This window comes from Rhincodon typus, chromosome 20 (genome assembly GCF_021869965.1).
Source record: "Rhincodon typus isolate 14 chromosome 20, sRhiTyp1.1, whole genome shotgun sequence".
In the NCBI taxonomy this organism is placed as follows: domain Eukaryota; kingdom Metazoa; phylum Chordata; class Chondrichthyes; order Orectolobiformes; family Rhincodontidae; genus Rhincodon; species Rhincodon typus.
The window spans coordinates 33,060,045-33,073,221 of record NC_063351.1 but is presented as its reverse complement, the minus strand read 5'-3'; the positions used below and the strand labels follow the sequence as shown (position 1 = coordinate 33,073,221).

Below are 13,177 nucleotides of genomic sequence, written 5' to 3'. Positions count from 1 at the left end.
GGGGAGGGGGTGTGAGGGATGAGTTGCGGTAAATGCGGGAGACACAGTCGAGGGCATTCTCGACCACTGAAGGGGGGAAGTTGCGGTCCTTGAAAAATGAGGACATTTGAGATGTATGGGAGTGGAATGCCTCATCCTGGGTGCAGATGCGGCAGAGGCGAAGGAATTGGGAATAGGGGATGGCATTTTTGCAGGAAGGTGGGTGGGAGGAGGAGTATTCTAGGTAGCTGTGGGAGTCGGTGGGCTTGAAATGGATATCGGTTTCTAGGTGGTTGCCAGAGATGGAGACACAGAGGTCCAGGAAGGAGAGGGAGGTATTAGAGATGGTCCAGGTGAACTTAAGGTTGGGATGGAAGGTGTTGGTGAAGTGGATGAACTGTTCGAGCTCCTCGTGAGAGCACGAGGTGGCGCCGATACAGTGCTCAATGTAACGGAGGAAGAGGTGGGGTTTAGGGCCAGTGTAGGTACGGAAGAGGGATTGTTTCACGTAACCTACAAAGAGGCAGGCATAGCTTGGGCCCATGCGAGTTGTAGGAAGTGGGAGGAATTGAAAGAGAAGTTGTTGAGGGTGAGGACGAGTTTGGCTAAGCGGATGAGGGTGTCAGTGGAGGGGGACTGGTCGGGCCTGTGGGACAGGAAGAAGCAGAGGGCCTTTAGGCCATCTGTATGGGGAATGCAGGTGTATAGGGACTGGACGTCCTTGGTAAAGATGAGGTGTTGGGGACCGGGGAATTGGAAGTTCTGGAGGAGGTGGAGGGCGTGGGTGGTGTCACGGACGTAGCTAGGGAGTTCCTGGACTCACAAGCTTCCTAGACTTCACAAGCTTCAAAATCTCCCCTCCCTCTACCACATCCCAAAACCAGCCCAGCTCGTCCCCGCCTCCCTAACCTGTCCTTCCTCCCACCTATCCCCTCCTCCCACTCAAGCCCTACCCCCATCTCCTACCTACTAACCTCATCCTTCCCCCATGACCTGTCCGTCCTCCCTGGACTGACCTATCTCCTCCCTACCTCTCCACCTACACTCACCTTTACTGGCTCCATTCCCACCTCTTGGACCTGTCTGTCTCCTCTCAGGACCTATCTTCTCTTCTATCCATCTTCTATCCACCTCCCCCTCTCTCCCTATTTATTTCAGAACCCCCTTCCCCTCCCCCATTTCTGAAGAAGGGTCTAGGCTTGAAATGTCAGCCTTCCTGCTCCTCTGATGCTGCTTGGCCTGCAGTGGTCATCCAGCTCTACACCTTGTTATCTTGAATTCCCTCTAAAATTGATTTCAGAAATCTTGCAGAATCTTTTAGGAGAGAGTTTAAAATTCCTGCATACACTCTCTGGTGCCCACACAATGACTGGCTGACTGCTTTCTCGATTTTCTTACGTGTGTTACTGAACCTGTCACTGGGCAACATTTTTTTAAAAAATGCTCTGAACTACATCCCCATTCTCTTCAAGAATTGTAAAACTTAATTAAAATGCTTGCAAACAAACAGGCCTCCAGGCCCCTTGGCACCAAGCTCACAAGACAAATCTACAAACAAAATGACAATCATGTTTCTCCCAACTTAACGCACAAAATATAAATTAAACCTCATTGTTCTTAATTGAAAGAGTAGTTCAAACTTGAGAGAGGTTTTGGTAAAATAAATGAGGTGTAACTGTTTCTATGCTGGACTAATCAACAATCAGAGGATACAGATTTAAAGAAATTGGTAAGAGTCTGATGCAGCATGCAGAAAAACCTTGCGTTGTGATCTGATATGCTCCTCTGTTAATGTGGTGCAAGCAGGTTCAAGAATAAATTTCAGAGTAGTTAAGCTAAGAGTAAACACAAGTGAGTGGAACTAATTAGATACTCTTTCAAAGAGCTGGCACAGACATGATGTGCAGAATGATCTCTTTTTGGTGAGAAACCAATGCCTGGGTGCAGTCACAACGGGAGCACCACTTGGCTCATCCTGCCAATCGGACAGTGACCGTTTTATTCTTGTTCTCTATATCCTAACTACATTTCTCTATTAAAGGATGTGCTTCAGGTTCTAATCTCTCAATTTGTTTAATAGCTTACAGTTTTCCAGTCCAAAGGCATAAATCCATTTTCTTACGCAAATTTCTATTAACTCTGTGTGTTAAATTTTCCCAGGAAACTGCATGGAGGAAACTATGCATTTAGTTTAAAGCCTTCCTTTAACTGTAAATAAAATTCTAAGCGAATTTAATATTATCAAAATAAAGTGATGTTTTATGTGTTAGATTCAATAGGTAATTCTATTTTTAATGTTAGCATTATAAAATACAGTAAATACTGCAACATTTTGAAACATTTTGAACTGATGTTTGAAATGTGCACTCAAATGTACAGCTCAATGTCATTCAATAGATGAGCATTTGCTTTTGTTTAAATACAGATGGACAGATTACAGAAAGAACAGGAACTGCGACAGCAGGATGTGAAAGCTCTACAGAATGAGGTGATCTCTGAACGGAAAGAAGTGAGTAAATTGAATTTACAAGTGGAAGAGCTTAAAGATGAGCTTGTCACGCAGAAACGAAAGAAAGCGAGTAACATTAAAGACCTCACTAAACAGCTTCAGCAAGGTGAGTGGAAACTGGAAAAGTGTTATGGTTTTAATTTACAATACTGTAACTATTTACGGAGTTGATCAGATTTTCACTGTTTGCTGAAATTCTGATCCACAATTACACTAATGTAATTTTAGCTCCTTGTGGATTTCTTCCAGCACGACGACGGTTAGAGCAAATAGACAATGGTAGCTATGACAGCAAAGAGGCAAGCAGCATGGGAAGTCGTTCAAGTTCATCAGGTAAAAGAAAAAGTAAATACGCATTACTTAAATTTAAAGCACTAAATATAGCTGTTCACGAATATTGGTAAAGCTTTATTATCTTAGATAGTAGGGAAAAAAACAATCAAAGCACCATCAACCTTTACCTAACTAGCTTGAGGTTCAACGAAAAGTTAAGATGAAATGTTTTGATAACATCAAGTTACATTTCAGCACATTAAAAATCCACATAGTATCTATCTGTCTCATCTCTCTCTCTCTCTCTTTCTCTCTCTCTTTCTCCCTCTCTCTTCCCCACCTCCCCCTTTATCCCATTTGTCTTTCCTAATCTTTACTTTCTTTGCAAGATTTAAATCTAATTTTACTTCCTCGTGAAGGGGAAATAATTGATGAGAGTTTGCCATGGAGAGAAACTCTTCCCCTTCTCGCCACTTCAGTATTTAAATGCAGAACTGAAGGTTCATGACTGACCTTCTCAACTCCTCAGGAATTAAAGCCATTCATTAAGTGGCCAATCACTGACCGCATCAACCCACCACGTCCCCACTCACCTGTCTCCCCAGCTGCTGAGATAAGTTGTTAAGCTTCCTTCCTGGAAAACCGGGCAACTTGCTGTGTTTGAAGTCTGGGTGCAATCAGAGGCATGGATGATGTGCAAAGCGGTGGCTTCTGAAAGCCACATGCACACACTCCCAGCCTCCAAGAATTCAAATCCTGTGAGAAACTTCTCATTGCTTGATATCTCAAGGAATAAACGTCAACTGGCAGACTTCAGGAACATATGCTGCTGGTTTCTCATTTGGTCACAATCTCTGTTGATCTAAGTACCAATGATAGGGTGAGATACTCTCCCTTGTTCTGCCTGTCTCCTCTAAATGGACTAATTGGCAGGCAGCCAGTGAGTTATCTTACTGGTGGGGTGTTAGGTGTTCCCTTAACATGCATGTCTTCATACTTGGTGAGTGGGAGGGGGTTATTAAAAAGGGAAAAAAAAGCATGGATTTTGTCTCAATGGAGATTCTTCAATCTGGGCGAACAGCTTTGCTGCTTTTTTTTGTCTTGCTTGCAGAGGCCTCGTGGGTTACACAGATCAGATGCTGGTTTTAAACCAGTCTGTGCCCAGAAACCTCTGAAAATGTAGCCAGCTGCTCACCTTGAGATGAGCACTCTGTGTGGTGAACAACAAGTGCTCATCCTTCATTATAGGCAGCAAAACTGTCACCAGTGTTTAGAATTGCTACGGGGGAGTTGTCTTGGCAAAATTATTGAATTTGCCAGAATTAGTTGAGATGCAGAAGTGATAGGATAGCAGTGTTGAAACCGCAATGTTTTTAGCTGTAACAGATGCTTCACATGCTGAAATGTTGGGAGGCATTGTCCAACACAGACTGAGAAATTTTCTGCAGGGTATTTGAATAAAATAAAGTGGGTTTCTTTCAAGTTACTTATCAAGACTTTGTTGCAATCGGAGCAGATTAACTGATCATTCAAATGAGAATGGGGCACGACTCTCAAGTAAGCAGAAATTGTCCATTTTAAAATAGACATAACTCATTTGAAATAAATGTTTCAGAATAATGACTATAGAAATGATGTTTATGCTTCTGAGTTTAATAACTGGTACAAATCAATCCTTCCAGTGTGCTTGCTTTTCCAAGTGTTCATTGTATGATTATTTGATGGTGAGAAACTTCAGTTATCCACCGTTCATTGAGAAAAATGCTCTTTTTAGAGTAAAACATTGTATTAAGGAGTCATTTCTCAAAGCCAGTTTCGAAATTGTTTACAGTTGCTGAATTTATTGAGTTTCTTGCAATAAAAGACAACCCTTTTCAGAAAATATATTTTCCCATCAGAAATTAACAGACTTCATTTTCTGAGCCCATGATATTGTAATCACTATTTAAGTAAATGAACACGCATTATATTCAATTTACTCCAGAAATCATCTTTGTATTGTATTCCAGGTTCTCTTGATGCTCGGTGCAATAAAGAAGAGCGATCTCCAGAGAATACTGGTTGTACTGTGCAGGCTGACAGTTTCCCTGAAGTGGACAAGACTGTACTGATAGAACGTATTGTGCGACTGCAAAAAGCTCACGCACGTAAAAATGAAAAAATTGAGTTCATGGAGGACCATATTAAACAGCTGGTGGAGGAAATCCGAAAGAAAACAAGGTGAGTCAATTCATAGTGTCAATGAAATAGTCATTATTCACGCAATGTCCTGAACAACAAAAACAAAATGTTAGGGGAACTCTGGTTTAGCAACATTTGTGGAGAGAGAAACAGAGTTAACATTTGAATCCAGTGTGATTCTTTGAGACCCAATTGCGGATGCTGTTTGGATCTAAACCACACTGTTGTTTTAAAACAAGCATTATGTCAAATAGTGGTTTCTTTCCAGATACTTGATTTTGTTTGCAGAAGAATTTCTTGACAGTTGTACAAATGGATTTCTTAAACTTCCCATTCAATAGCCATTTCATGCATTTTCCTTGCTTGCCTTTCTCGAGCAGCTTAGATTCTGTTGCGGAAATTGGAGCCACGTTTAAACAGAAAACCGCAAATTGGTTTGAAAACTCAACACTGCAGCTTCATACTTTGGAATTTTTGTTTTTCTTTAAAGTCTGGTTTGAAAAGTAAAGTTCTATCAGTGTATGACAAGGCTTTTTGCAAAGAAACTTTGCAGTTCATTATCACTTCTCTGGTTCATTATTTTTACATGTGGTGTTATCTTGCTCTCTGTTTACTTCTCACATACTTTGTGTTGTTATTGTTCCTGAATCTGACTCTGAGTTGAAACTTGACAGCAATGGGTGGGTTATGATGGGGAATACAGTTTCAGACAGGAAACCCAGAGGTTCAGGTTTCCCACTGATGCCATGGCGTTTTGACTCCACGTTGTGCCTACTTTTGGTTTGACAAATCTTCTCTGCTGAGAGTCAGCCTGATTGACGATCCATCCTGGAGCAGGCTGCAGGAACATATAAGTCAGTGCTACATGCCTATCTTTGCAAAGCTACCCAACTTCCCTTCAGCTGTTTGGCTTCCTGAGATCCTGGAAATCTATCCAACCACTGTTTTTAAAAAAAGGCTCCTGAAATCATGTAGGACAGAGATGAGAAATTATTTCGCTCAAAGAGTTGTACATCTTTGGTATTGTCTACCCCAGAGTGTTATGGACACTCTGTTGTTGAATATATCTTGGTCTGTCGAGGAGTAGGCAGGAAAATGGAGTTGGGGCAGATAATGAGCCACGGCTGTATGGAGTAGAGAAACAGGCTTGAGAGGCCATAGAGAACAATGTGGCTCCTATTTCTTTTGTTCTTTAAAATATTTAAGTGCACAATGAATCTTGTGATTGCAGGTTGGCTGCTTACTCCTTGTCCTACCTCTCCTGAACGCAGAACTGGGCAGCTTGGTGGGACGATCAGTAGTGGGTTTGAGATTTTTAAAAATTTTATCATCTCATCTAACCCCAGGCATGTTTTTGCAAGTTTCATCCCTTTTTTTGTGTCTCTGTCTTGAACTCTTAAACGTATGGCTCACGGTGTCTCAGTATATGCTTACATTGCTGTCTCTTTTCCTCTTCCTGTTCCACAGTAGCTTTCTTTAAAAAACAAATTGGCAACTGTCCCTCTCAAAAAGTAATATCAAGATAAACTTATGAAGTCAAAAAACTACAGCTTTGAGGATAAAGTAGTGCAACTGTACTGTGGACCAGACCAAGCCCCCTCAAAGATATCAAGGAGATAGGATCTAGGCTAACTCTTATTTTGTTTAAAGACAAGTCAAAGATGCTGTGTTCCAGATGTAATTCAATTGGTTACACTGCATAGCTTTAAGGAAAACATACTTGGTTCTTACCCTATTGTTAAAATACAAACAAAAGAGAGAAGAATTGGTATAACTTTAACTCTATTATTCTGTTAGGTTTTCCAATAGATTATTTAACTACAAACCAGCAACTGCTCCAATATATTTACACCCCCTTGGCAAAGCAAAGTCATTAAAACAGATTGTCTCACATGCGATTCTGGCAGCGGAGAGAGAAAATTCTGGTAGAGAGAACTCCAGCTTTTTGCTGTGGCCAAGAAAGATGTAACAGCTTTCACAACCATCTTCAAAACCCCAAGAACTAAAATAAAACAACGGTTCTCTTGGCGCCTGACTTCATCCATTCATGCTGCTTCTATTGGTCCAATATTTTACAAAAAAAGCCGCCAAGATCTCACAAGCTATTTACTGTATTGGCTTTGAATAGACAGCTCTTCACCTATAGCTCAAAATCTTTCTTCAAAAAAAAAACAAAATACACCTCTTAAAGCCATAGTATCATCAGAACTGCTAATGTACAAGGGCACATGCTTGATTTGTGCTTCTGAAACAAATTGTGACTAAAAGCAAAATATGTGAAGGAATAGGTGATGTACTTTTCTTAAAAGATGTAATAAATAAAAATTCAACATCACTGTGTGGCAATAGCTAGGAATCTTGGGGATGTCTGCTGAAATTGGTAGCTGGTCCTCCTGTCTTTTCAATTCTAAAGATTAAAAAGTGAAAAGTAACAGTACCAACATGGTTCTTTTTGAACCTATTGATAGTTTAATTTTTAAGAAGTTGTTTCAATTTTTCAGCTGCAGAGTAAATTGGAAATCAATCCCCAGGATATTGAGGCTGAGCAGCAGCTATCACGAGGATTGCTCACTATGTACAGAAGAACACAGACCAATTGCCTTATTTCAGTTAAAGCACTTAAATGCTTTTAAGCAATGGAATTCTTGATTCTGGCATAGTTGTTCATGTTTTAGCATTTGTATGCAAGGGAAGTTATATCCTGCTGTTTTCTACCATAGTCAACAATTTGGTTGATGCTAATATGAATATTATTTCAACCTATAGAGTATTAGAGTTGAACACCATGGAAACAGACCCTTCAATCCACCTTTTCCATGCCAACCAGATATCCTAAATTAATCTAGTCCCATTTGCCAGCATTCTGTCCACATCCCCCTCAATCCTTCCTATTCATATACACATCCAGATACCTTTTTAAATGTTGTAATTGTACCCACCTCCACCACTTCCTTCTGCAGCATTCCATACATGCACCACCCTCTGTGTGAAAAAGTTGCCCCTTCGGTCCCTTTTGAATCTTTCCTCTCTCTCCTTAAATCTGTGCCCTCTAGATTTGGACTCTCTCACCCTGGGAAAAAGATCTTGGCTATTCACCCTATCCATGCCCCTCATGATTTTATAAACTTCTATAAGGTCACCCCTCAGCCTCTGACACTCTGATCATTTGAAGTCATTCCTTGTTTAGAAAATTATGATTTGATGGGGTTTTTTTTTACCCCATGTAAACTGCTAAATATGAAGTTCCATTTTTCCAAATGGTAAGTATGCCAGTAGTTATTACTGGTCAGGGCTTGAGGGCAATGAATCTCCTTTTGTATTTTTAGATGACTACTGTTTAGATTTTATTGCTGTCTGCAAATAAAATATTTTCTTGCTCAATCTTTATGAAGTAGAAATGTGAAAATGTGAAGAACTGCATAATTTTCTGCCCATGTGATATGCTGAACTGAGATTTTTTTAATGTTTTTTGAGTTCATGTGGATGGCAAAGCCAGTAACTTAAAATTTATACAGTTTTAATATCTGTAGCAAACTCACATAAAATGAGTGTTCTGTATAATTTCTTAGACAAGTGCAATTTCATTTCAGGCAGATTGAAAGAACATCTTCTGAAATGCCATAGAATTTCTAATAAAAGTCATTAAGCCACCATATTTTTGGAGCCCTCGCTGTTCTCCATCAGGAATGGTGTATTTGAAACAAAAGGACAATTCAAAGACAGCAGCTGCATTTATGTTTTAATTGATATCCAAACAGTCTGCACAGTAATGTCATGCAGTATGCTTTTCTAAGGATCAAAGAACCAGAATTTTCTTTTAATGTTTAATGACCTCTCAGAGGAAAATAGAAGAGGCAACCAGATCGGGCACTAAGACTGAATCTGGTGTTAGGCAGGATTTGTCAAGATTTTGAAGAATAATCGTTATAGGGGACTCTGCTGTCAGGGTCACAGACAGGAGATTCCGCGGCAGTGAGCGTGAATCTCAGATAGTATGTTGCTTTCCTGTTGCCAGGATTAAGGATGTCTCAAGATGTTTGAAACATTGTCAAAGGGGAGAGTGAGAAGCCGGATGTGATTATACACATTGGTAGGAATGACATAGTTAAGGAAAAGATTAAGGCTTTATGGAGTGAATTAAGAGGTTAGGTAGAAAATTAAAAAAACAGAACCTCAAAAGTAGTGCTCACAGGTTTAGTCTTGGTGCTAAGCTCACAGGGGCGAAGGAGTAAAAGGATAAAGGAGATGAATCAGTGTTTGAAGAATTGGTGTAATGTTCAGAGATTCAGGTTCTTAGATCAGTGGGATCTCTTCTGGGGCAGAAAGATCTGTTCAAAAGGATAGGTTTCACCTGAACTGGAAGGGGACCAATATCCTAGCAGAGAGATTTGCTAGTTCTATTAAGGAATACTGTGAACTAATAAAGTGGTGTGGTGGCAGGAGATGGGTTTGGAAGGATTGTAAGTAGAAGAGTGAATAGGAAGATAGATGAGGATGGTTCTGAAATTAATTAGAAAAGACAAACAAGAGCAAGTCACAGAACGAAGTAACTCAAGAATTTAATTGCATTTATTTCAATGCAAGGGGTCTTACAGGTAAGACGTGAACTCGGGGCATGTTTGGAACGTGCGATTAGGACTTCATAGCTATTACAGACACTTGGCTGAGGGATGGAGGGAACTGGCAGTTCGATGTTCTGGGTTTCAGATGCTATTGGAAGGATAGAAAGGAAGGTAAAAGAGAAGTGACATTTTTGATTGGGGAAATCATTACTGTAACGAGAAAGGATATTTCTGAAAAATCATCCAGTGAAAATATATGGATTAAAATTAGAAATAAAGGAATGATCATGTTGATGGGATTATACCATAGCACCCCCCACTAATAGTCAGAGGGAAATTGAGAATAAATTGGTAGAGATCTCAGATATATGTAAGAATAACAAGGTTGTAAGAGTAATTTTCCAAACATTGACTGGGATTGCCATAGTGTTAAAAGTTTGGATGGTGAAGACTTTGCTAAACGTGTATAAGAATATATTCTTTATCAATATGTAAGTGTTCCTACGAGAGGAGGAGCAAAACTTGACCTTCCCTTGGGTAATAAGGCAGGGTGAGTGACTGAAGTCTTAGTAGGGGAACACTTTGGGACTAGTGATTATAATTCTATTAGTTTTAAAATATTATGGAAAAGGATAAGCCTTCCATAAAAGTTAAAGTTTTTAATTGGAGTACGGGAAATTTTAATGGTATAAGACAAGAACTTTTAAATGTTGATTGCAGTTGACTGCTTGCCGGTAAAGGGACAACTGACAAGTGGAGGCTTTCAAAAGTGAGATAACGAGAGTTCAGAATCATTATGTTCCTGTTAGAGTGCAAGGTAAGGCTGGTAGGATTAAGGAACAATGAATGAATAAAGATATTGAGGTTCTAGTCAAGAAAGAAAAAGAATCGTACATATAAAAAACTGGGCTCAAATGAACCTCTTCAACAATATAAAGGGTGTAAGGGAATTGTTATGAGGGAGATTAGGAAGGCAAAGAGGGGTATCTCATAGCCTAGGCAGATAAGATTAAGGATAATCCAAAGAGATTCTACAAGTACATAAAGAGCAAGAGTAAGGCCCCTTAAAGATCAATGAGGTTATCTTTGTGTTGAACCACATGTCAGCTTTTACTGTGGAGAAAGGAGGCTAGAAAACTTGGAAATAAATATTGATGTTTTGAAAACTGTTCACATTAAAGAAGAGGAAGTGCTGGAGGTCTGAGAAAACATGAAGGTTGATAAATCTCTGAGACCTGATCTAGTATATCCCAGGATGATATGGGAAATTGCAAGGCCCCTTGCAGAAATATTTGTATCATCTATAACTATGGGCGAGGTGCAGATGAATGGAGAGTGGCTAATGTTGTGCCTTTGTACAAGGATGTAAGGAAAAACCTGGGAATTGTAGACCTATGAATCTGACTTCAGTGGTGGGTAACTTGTTGGAGGTGATTCCAAAAGAATATATGCATTTGAAGAGGCAAGCAATGATTAGCGATAGTCAGCATGGTTTTGTACAAGGGAAGTCATGTCTCTCAAACTTGTTTGGGTTTTTGAGGAAGTAACCAAGAAGATTGATGAAGGCAGAGCGGTAGACAGTTTTTCTTTGGACTTTAGTAAAGCCTTTGACAAGGTTCCGCATGGTAGACTAATTAGTAATGTTAGATCACATAGGATTCAGGGTGAGCTTGCCAATTGGTTACAAAATTGGCTTAACGACAGCAGACGGATTGGTGATGGAGGGTTGTTTTTCAGACTGGAGGAATGTGACCAGTGGTGTTCCACAGGGATTGGTGCTGTAACCATTTTTGTTTATCATTTATATAAATGATTCATATGAGAATGTAGAATACAGTAGCAATTTACTGTCACATGCATTTTTACAAAAAAAAGTGAAAAGTTTTATAATTTGCCATACCATGGTGCCTGTATTAATGACAGAAGTCATAGATAAAAAGTAAAAATTAAGACAGAGTTCATCTCAGATCAATTTCAGTTTGGGGAAAGTTGATTAAGATGATAACACTGGAATACCCAGAAACTGCCACCGAAGGAGACCTCCATGCCAGGACAAGACCACCAAGCCGAGACCGCCTCTTTGGGATAAAAGGCTGCCACAACTGGAGAATGCCAGTTCAGGCTGGAATACAAGAACTCCACGCTGGGACTGGATGGGATTGCCAAGCTGGGCTGCAGGAATGTCCGGACGCTGAAGGAGACCTTCACATCAATGAGACCTTCGTGCCAGGGCAGACTGGTGAACCTGGAGATGGCCATGCCAAGCTGAGGCTGCCTCAATGGGAGAATACCATACCAGGCCAAAACTGGCACGCCAGGCTGGAAGCCTCCTCTTTGCTGGACCCAGGCTGGGGGAAGACGCCATCTGCAGAGGAAATTAAAAAAGGTAAGATACAGTCAGTAAGTTTGCGAATGACACCAAAATTGGTGGTGTAATGGACAGTGAAGATAGTTGTCCAAGATTACAAAGAGATCTTGATCAATTGGGTTAATGGGCTGAGGAATGGCAGATGGAGTTTAATTTGGATAAATGCAAGGTATTACATTTTAGTAAAACAAACAAGGGCAGGACTTATACAATTAATGGTATATCCTGGGTGGTGTAGAACAGAGACACCTAGGGTTTCAGGTACATAATTTTTTTGAAATCTGCTTCACAAGTGGACAGGGTGGTGAAGAAGGCATTTACCACACGTGCCTTCATTGCTTAGATCTTTGAGTATAGGAGTTGGGACGTCATGTTTAGGTTGTACAGGATGTTGATGAGGCCTCTTCTGGAGTACTGTGTGTAGTTCTGGTTGCCCTGATATGGGAATGATGTTTTTAAGCTGAAGAATGTTCAGAAAAGATTTACCAAGATGTTGCCAGGAGTGGAGGTTTGAGTTATAAAAATAGGTTAGGACTTTTTTCACTGGGGCGTAGGAGGTTGAGGGTTGACCTTATAAAATCATGAGTGGTATGTATAGGGTGAATAGCAGGTGTCTTTTCCCTTCAGGTGAGTGATTTCAAATCTAAGGGGCATATTTTTAAGGTGAGAGGAGAAAGTTTTAAAAATTACAAGAGGGGCAACTTTTTTACACAGAGAATACCTCGTGTGTGGAATGTACTTCGAGAGGAAATGGTGCACGCAGGTACAGTTACAACATTTAAAAGACATTTGGATAAGAACGTGAATAAGAAATGTTTGGAGGGATATGAGTCAAGGGCAGGCAGGTGGGACTAGTTTAGTTTAGGATTATGGTTGGCATGGTCTGGTCGGTCTGAAGAGTTTGTTTTCATGTTGTATGACTCCATCACTAACATGTATTTCAGACAATTCTGAGTGGAAACGTTAGAAGAAGAGTAGGGTTTGTAATCTCTTCACCACATTTTGCTTATTATTAGATTACAACAGACCTACTCACCAATATTTTTTACCAATTCTTTTGATGCCCTTGACGAACAAAATCTTATCAATTTGAAAGTTTTCATTGACCCATCCTCCACAGGTTTTGTGGGGGAAAGAGCCCTTCTAATGCCTTTTGTCTGAAAATATTTGTCTTTTGCGAGCTGGCTATCTATTTCTAAGATAATATCCCATTGTTCTGGATTCTCCATTGGAACGAGATTGCAACTCTGTCTCTGCCCTGTCAAATTCCTTTTCTCTTCTAAACACATCAGACGAACTTGGAGC

At 40.2% G+C, this 13,177-nt stretch overlaps 1 protein-coding gene across 4 annotated transcripts in view; it reads left to right on the top strand.

Moving 5' to 3' along the window:
• The window catches only part of ccdc186 (coiled-coil domain-containing protein 186), a 115,035-nt gene that overhangs the window by 73,879 nt on the left and 27,979 nt on the right, over positions 1-13,177 (top strand). For 2 of the 4 annotated variants that reach the window (XM_048609047.1, XM_048609048.1), the window contains 3 exons: positions 2,405-2,594; positions 2,738-2,821; positions 4,771-4,981. In XM_048609047.1, the coding sequence (XP_048465004.1) occupies positions 2,405-2,594; positions 2,738-2,821; positions 4,771-4,981 (485 nt within the window). Of the gene's footprint in view, positions 1-2,404; positions 2,595-2,737; positions 2,834-4,770; positions 4,982-13,177 lie in introns of all 4 variants that reach the window. The other 2 variants (XM_048609045.1, XM_048609046.1) reach the window with 1 other exon arrangement.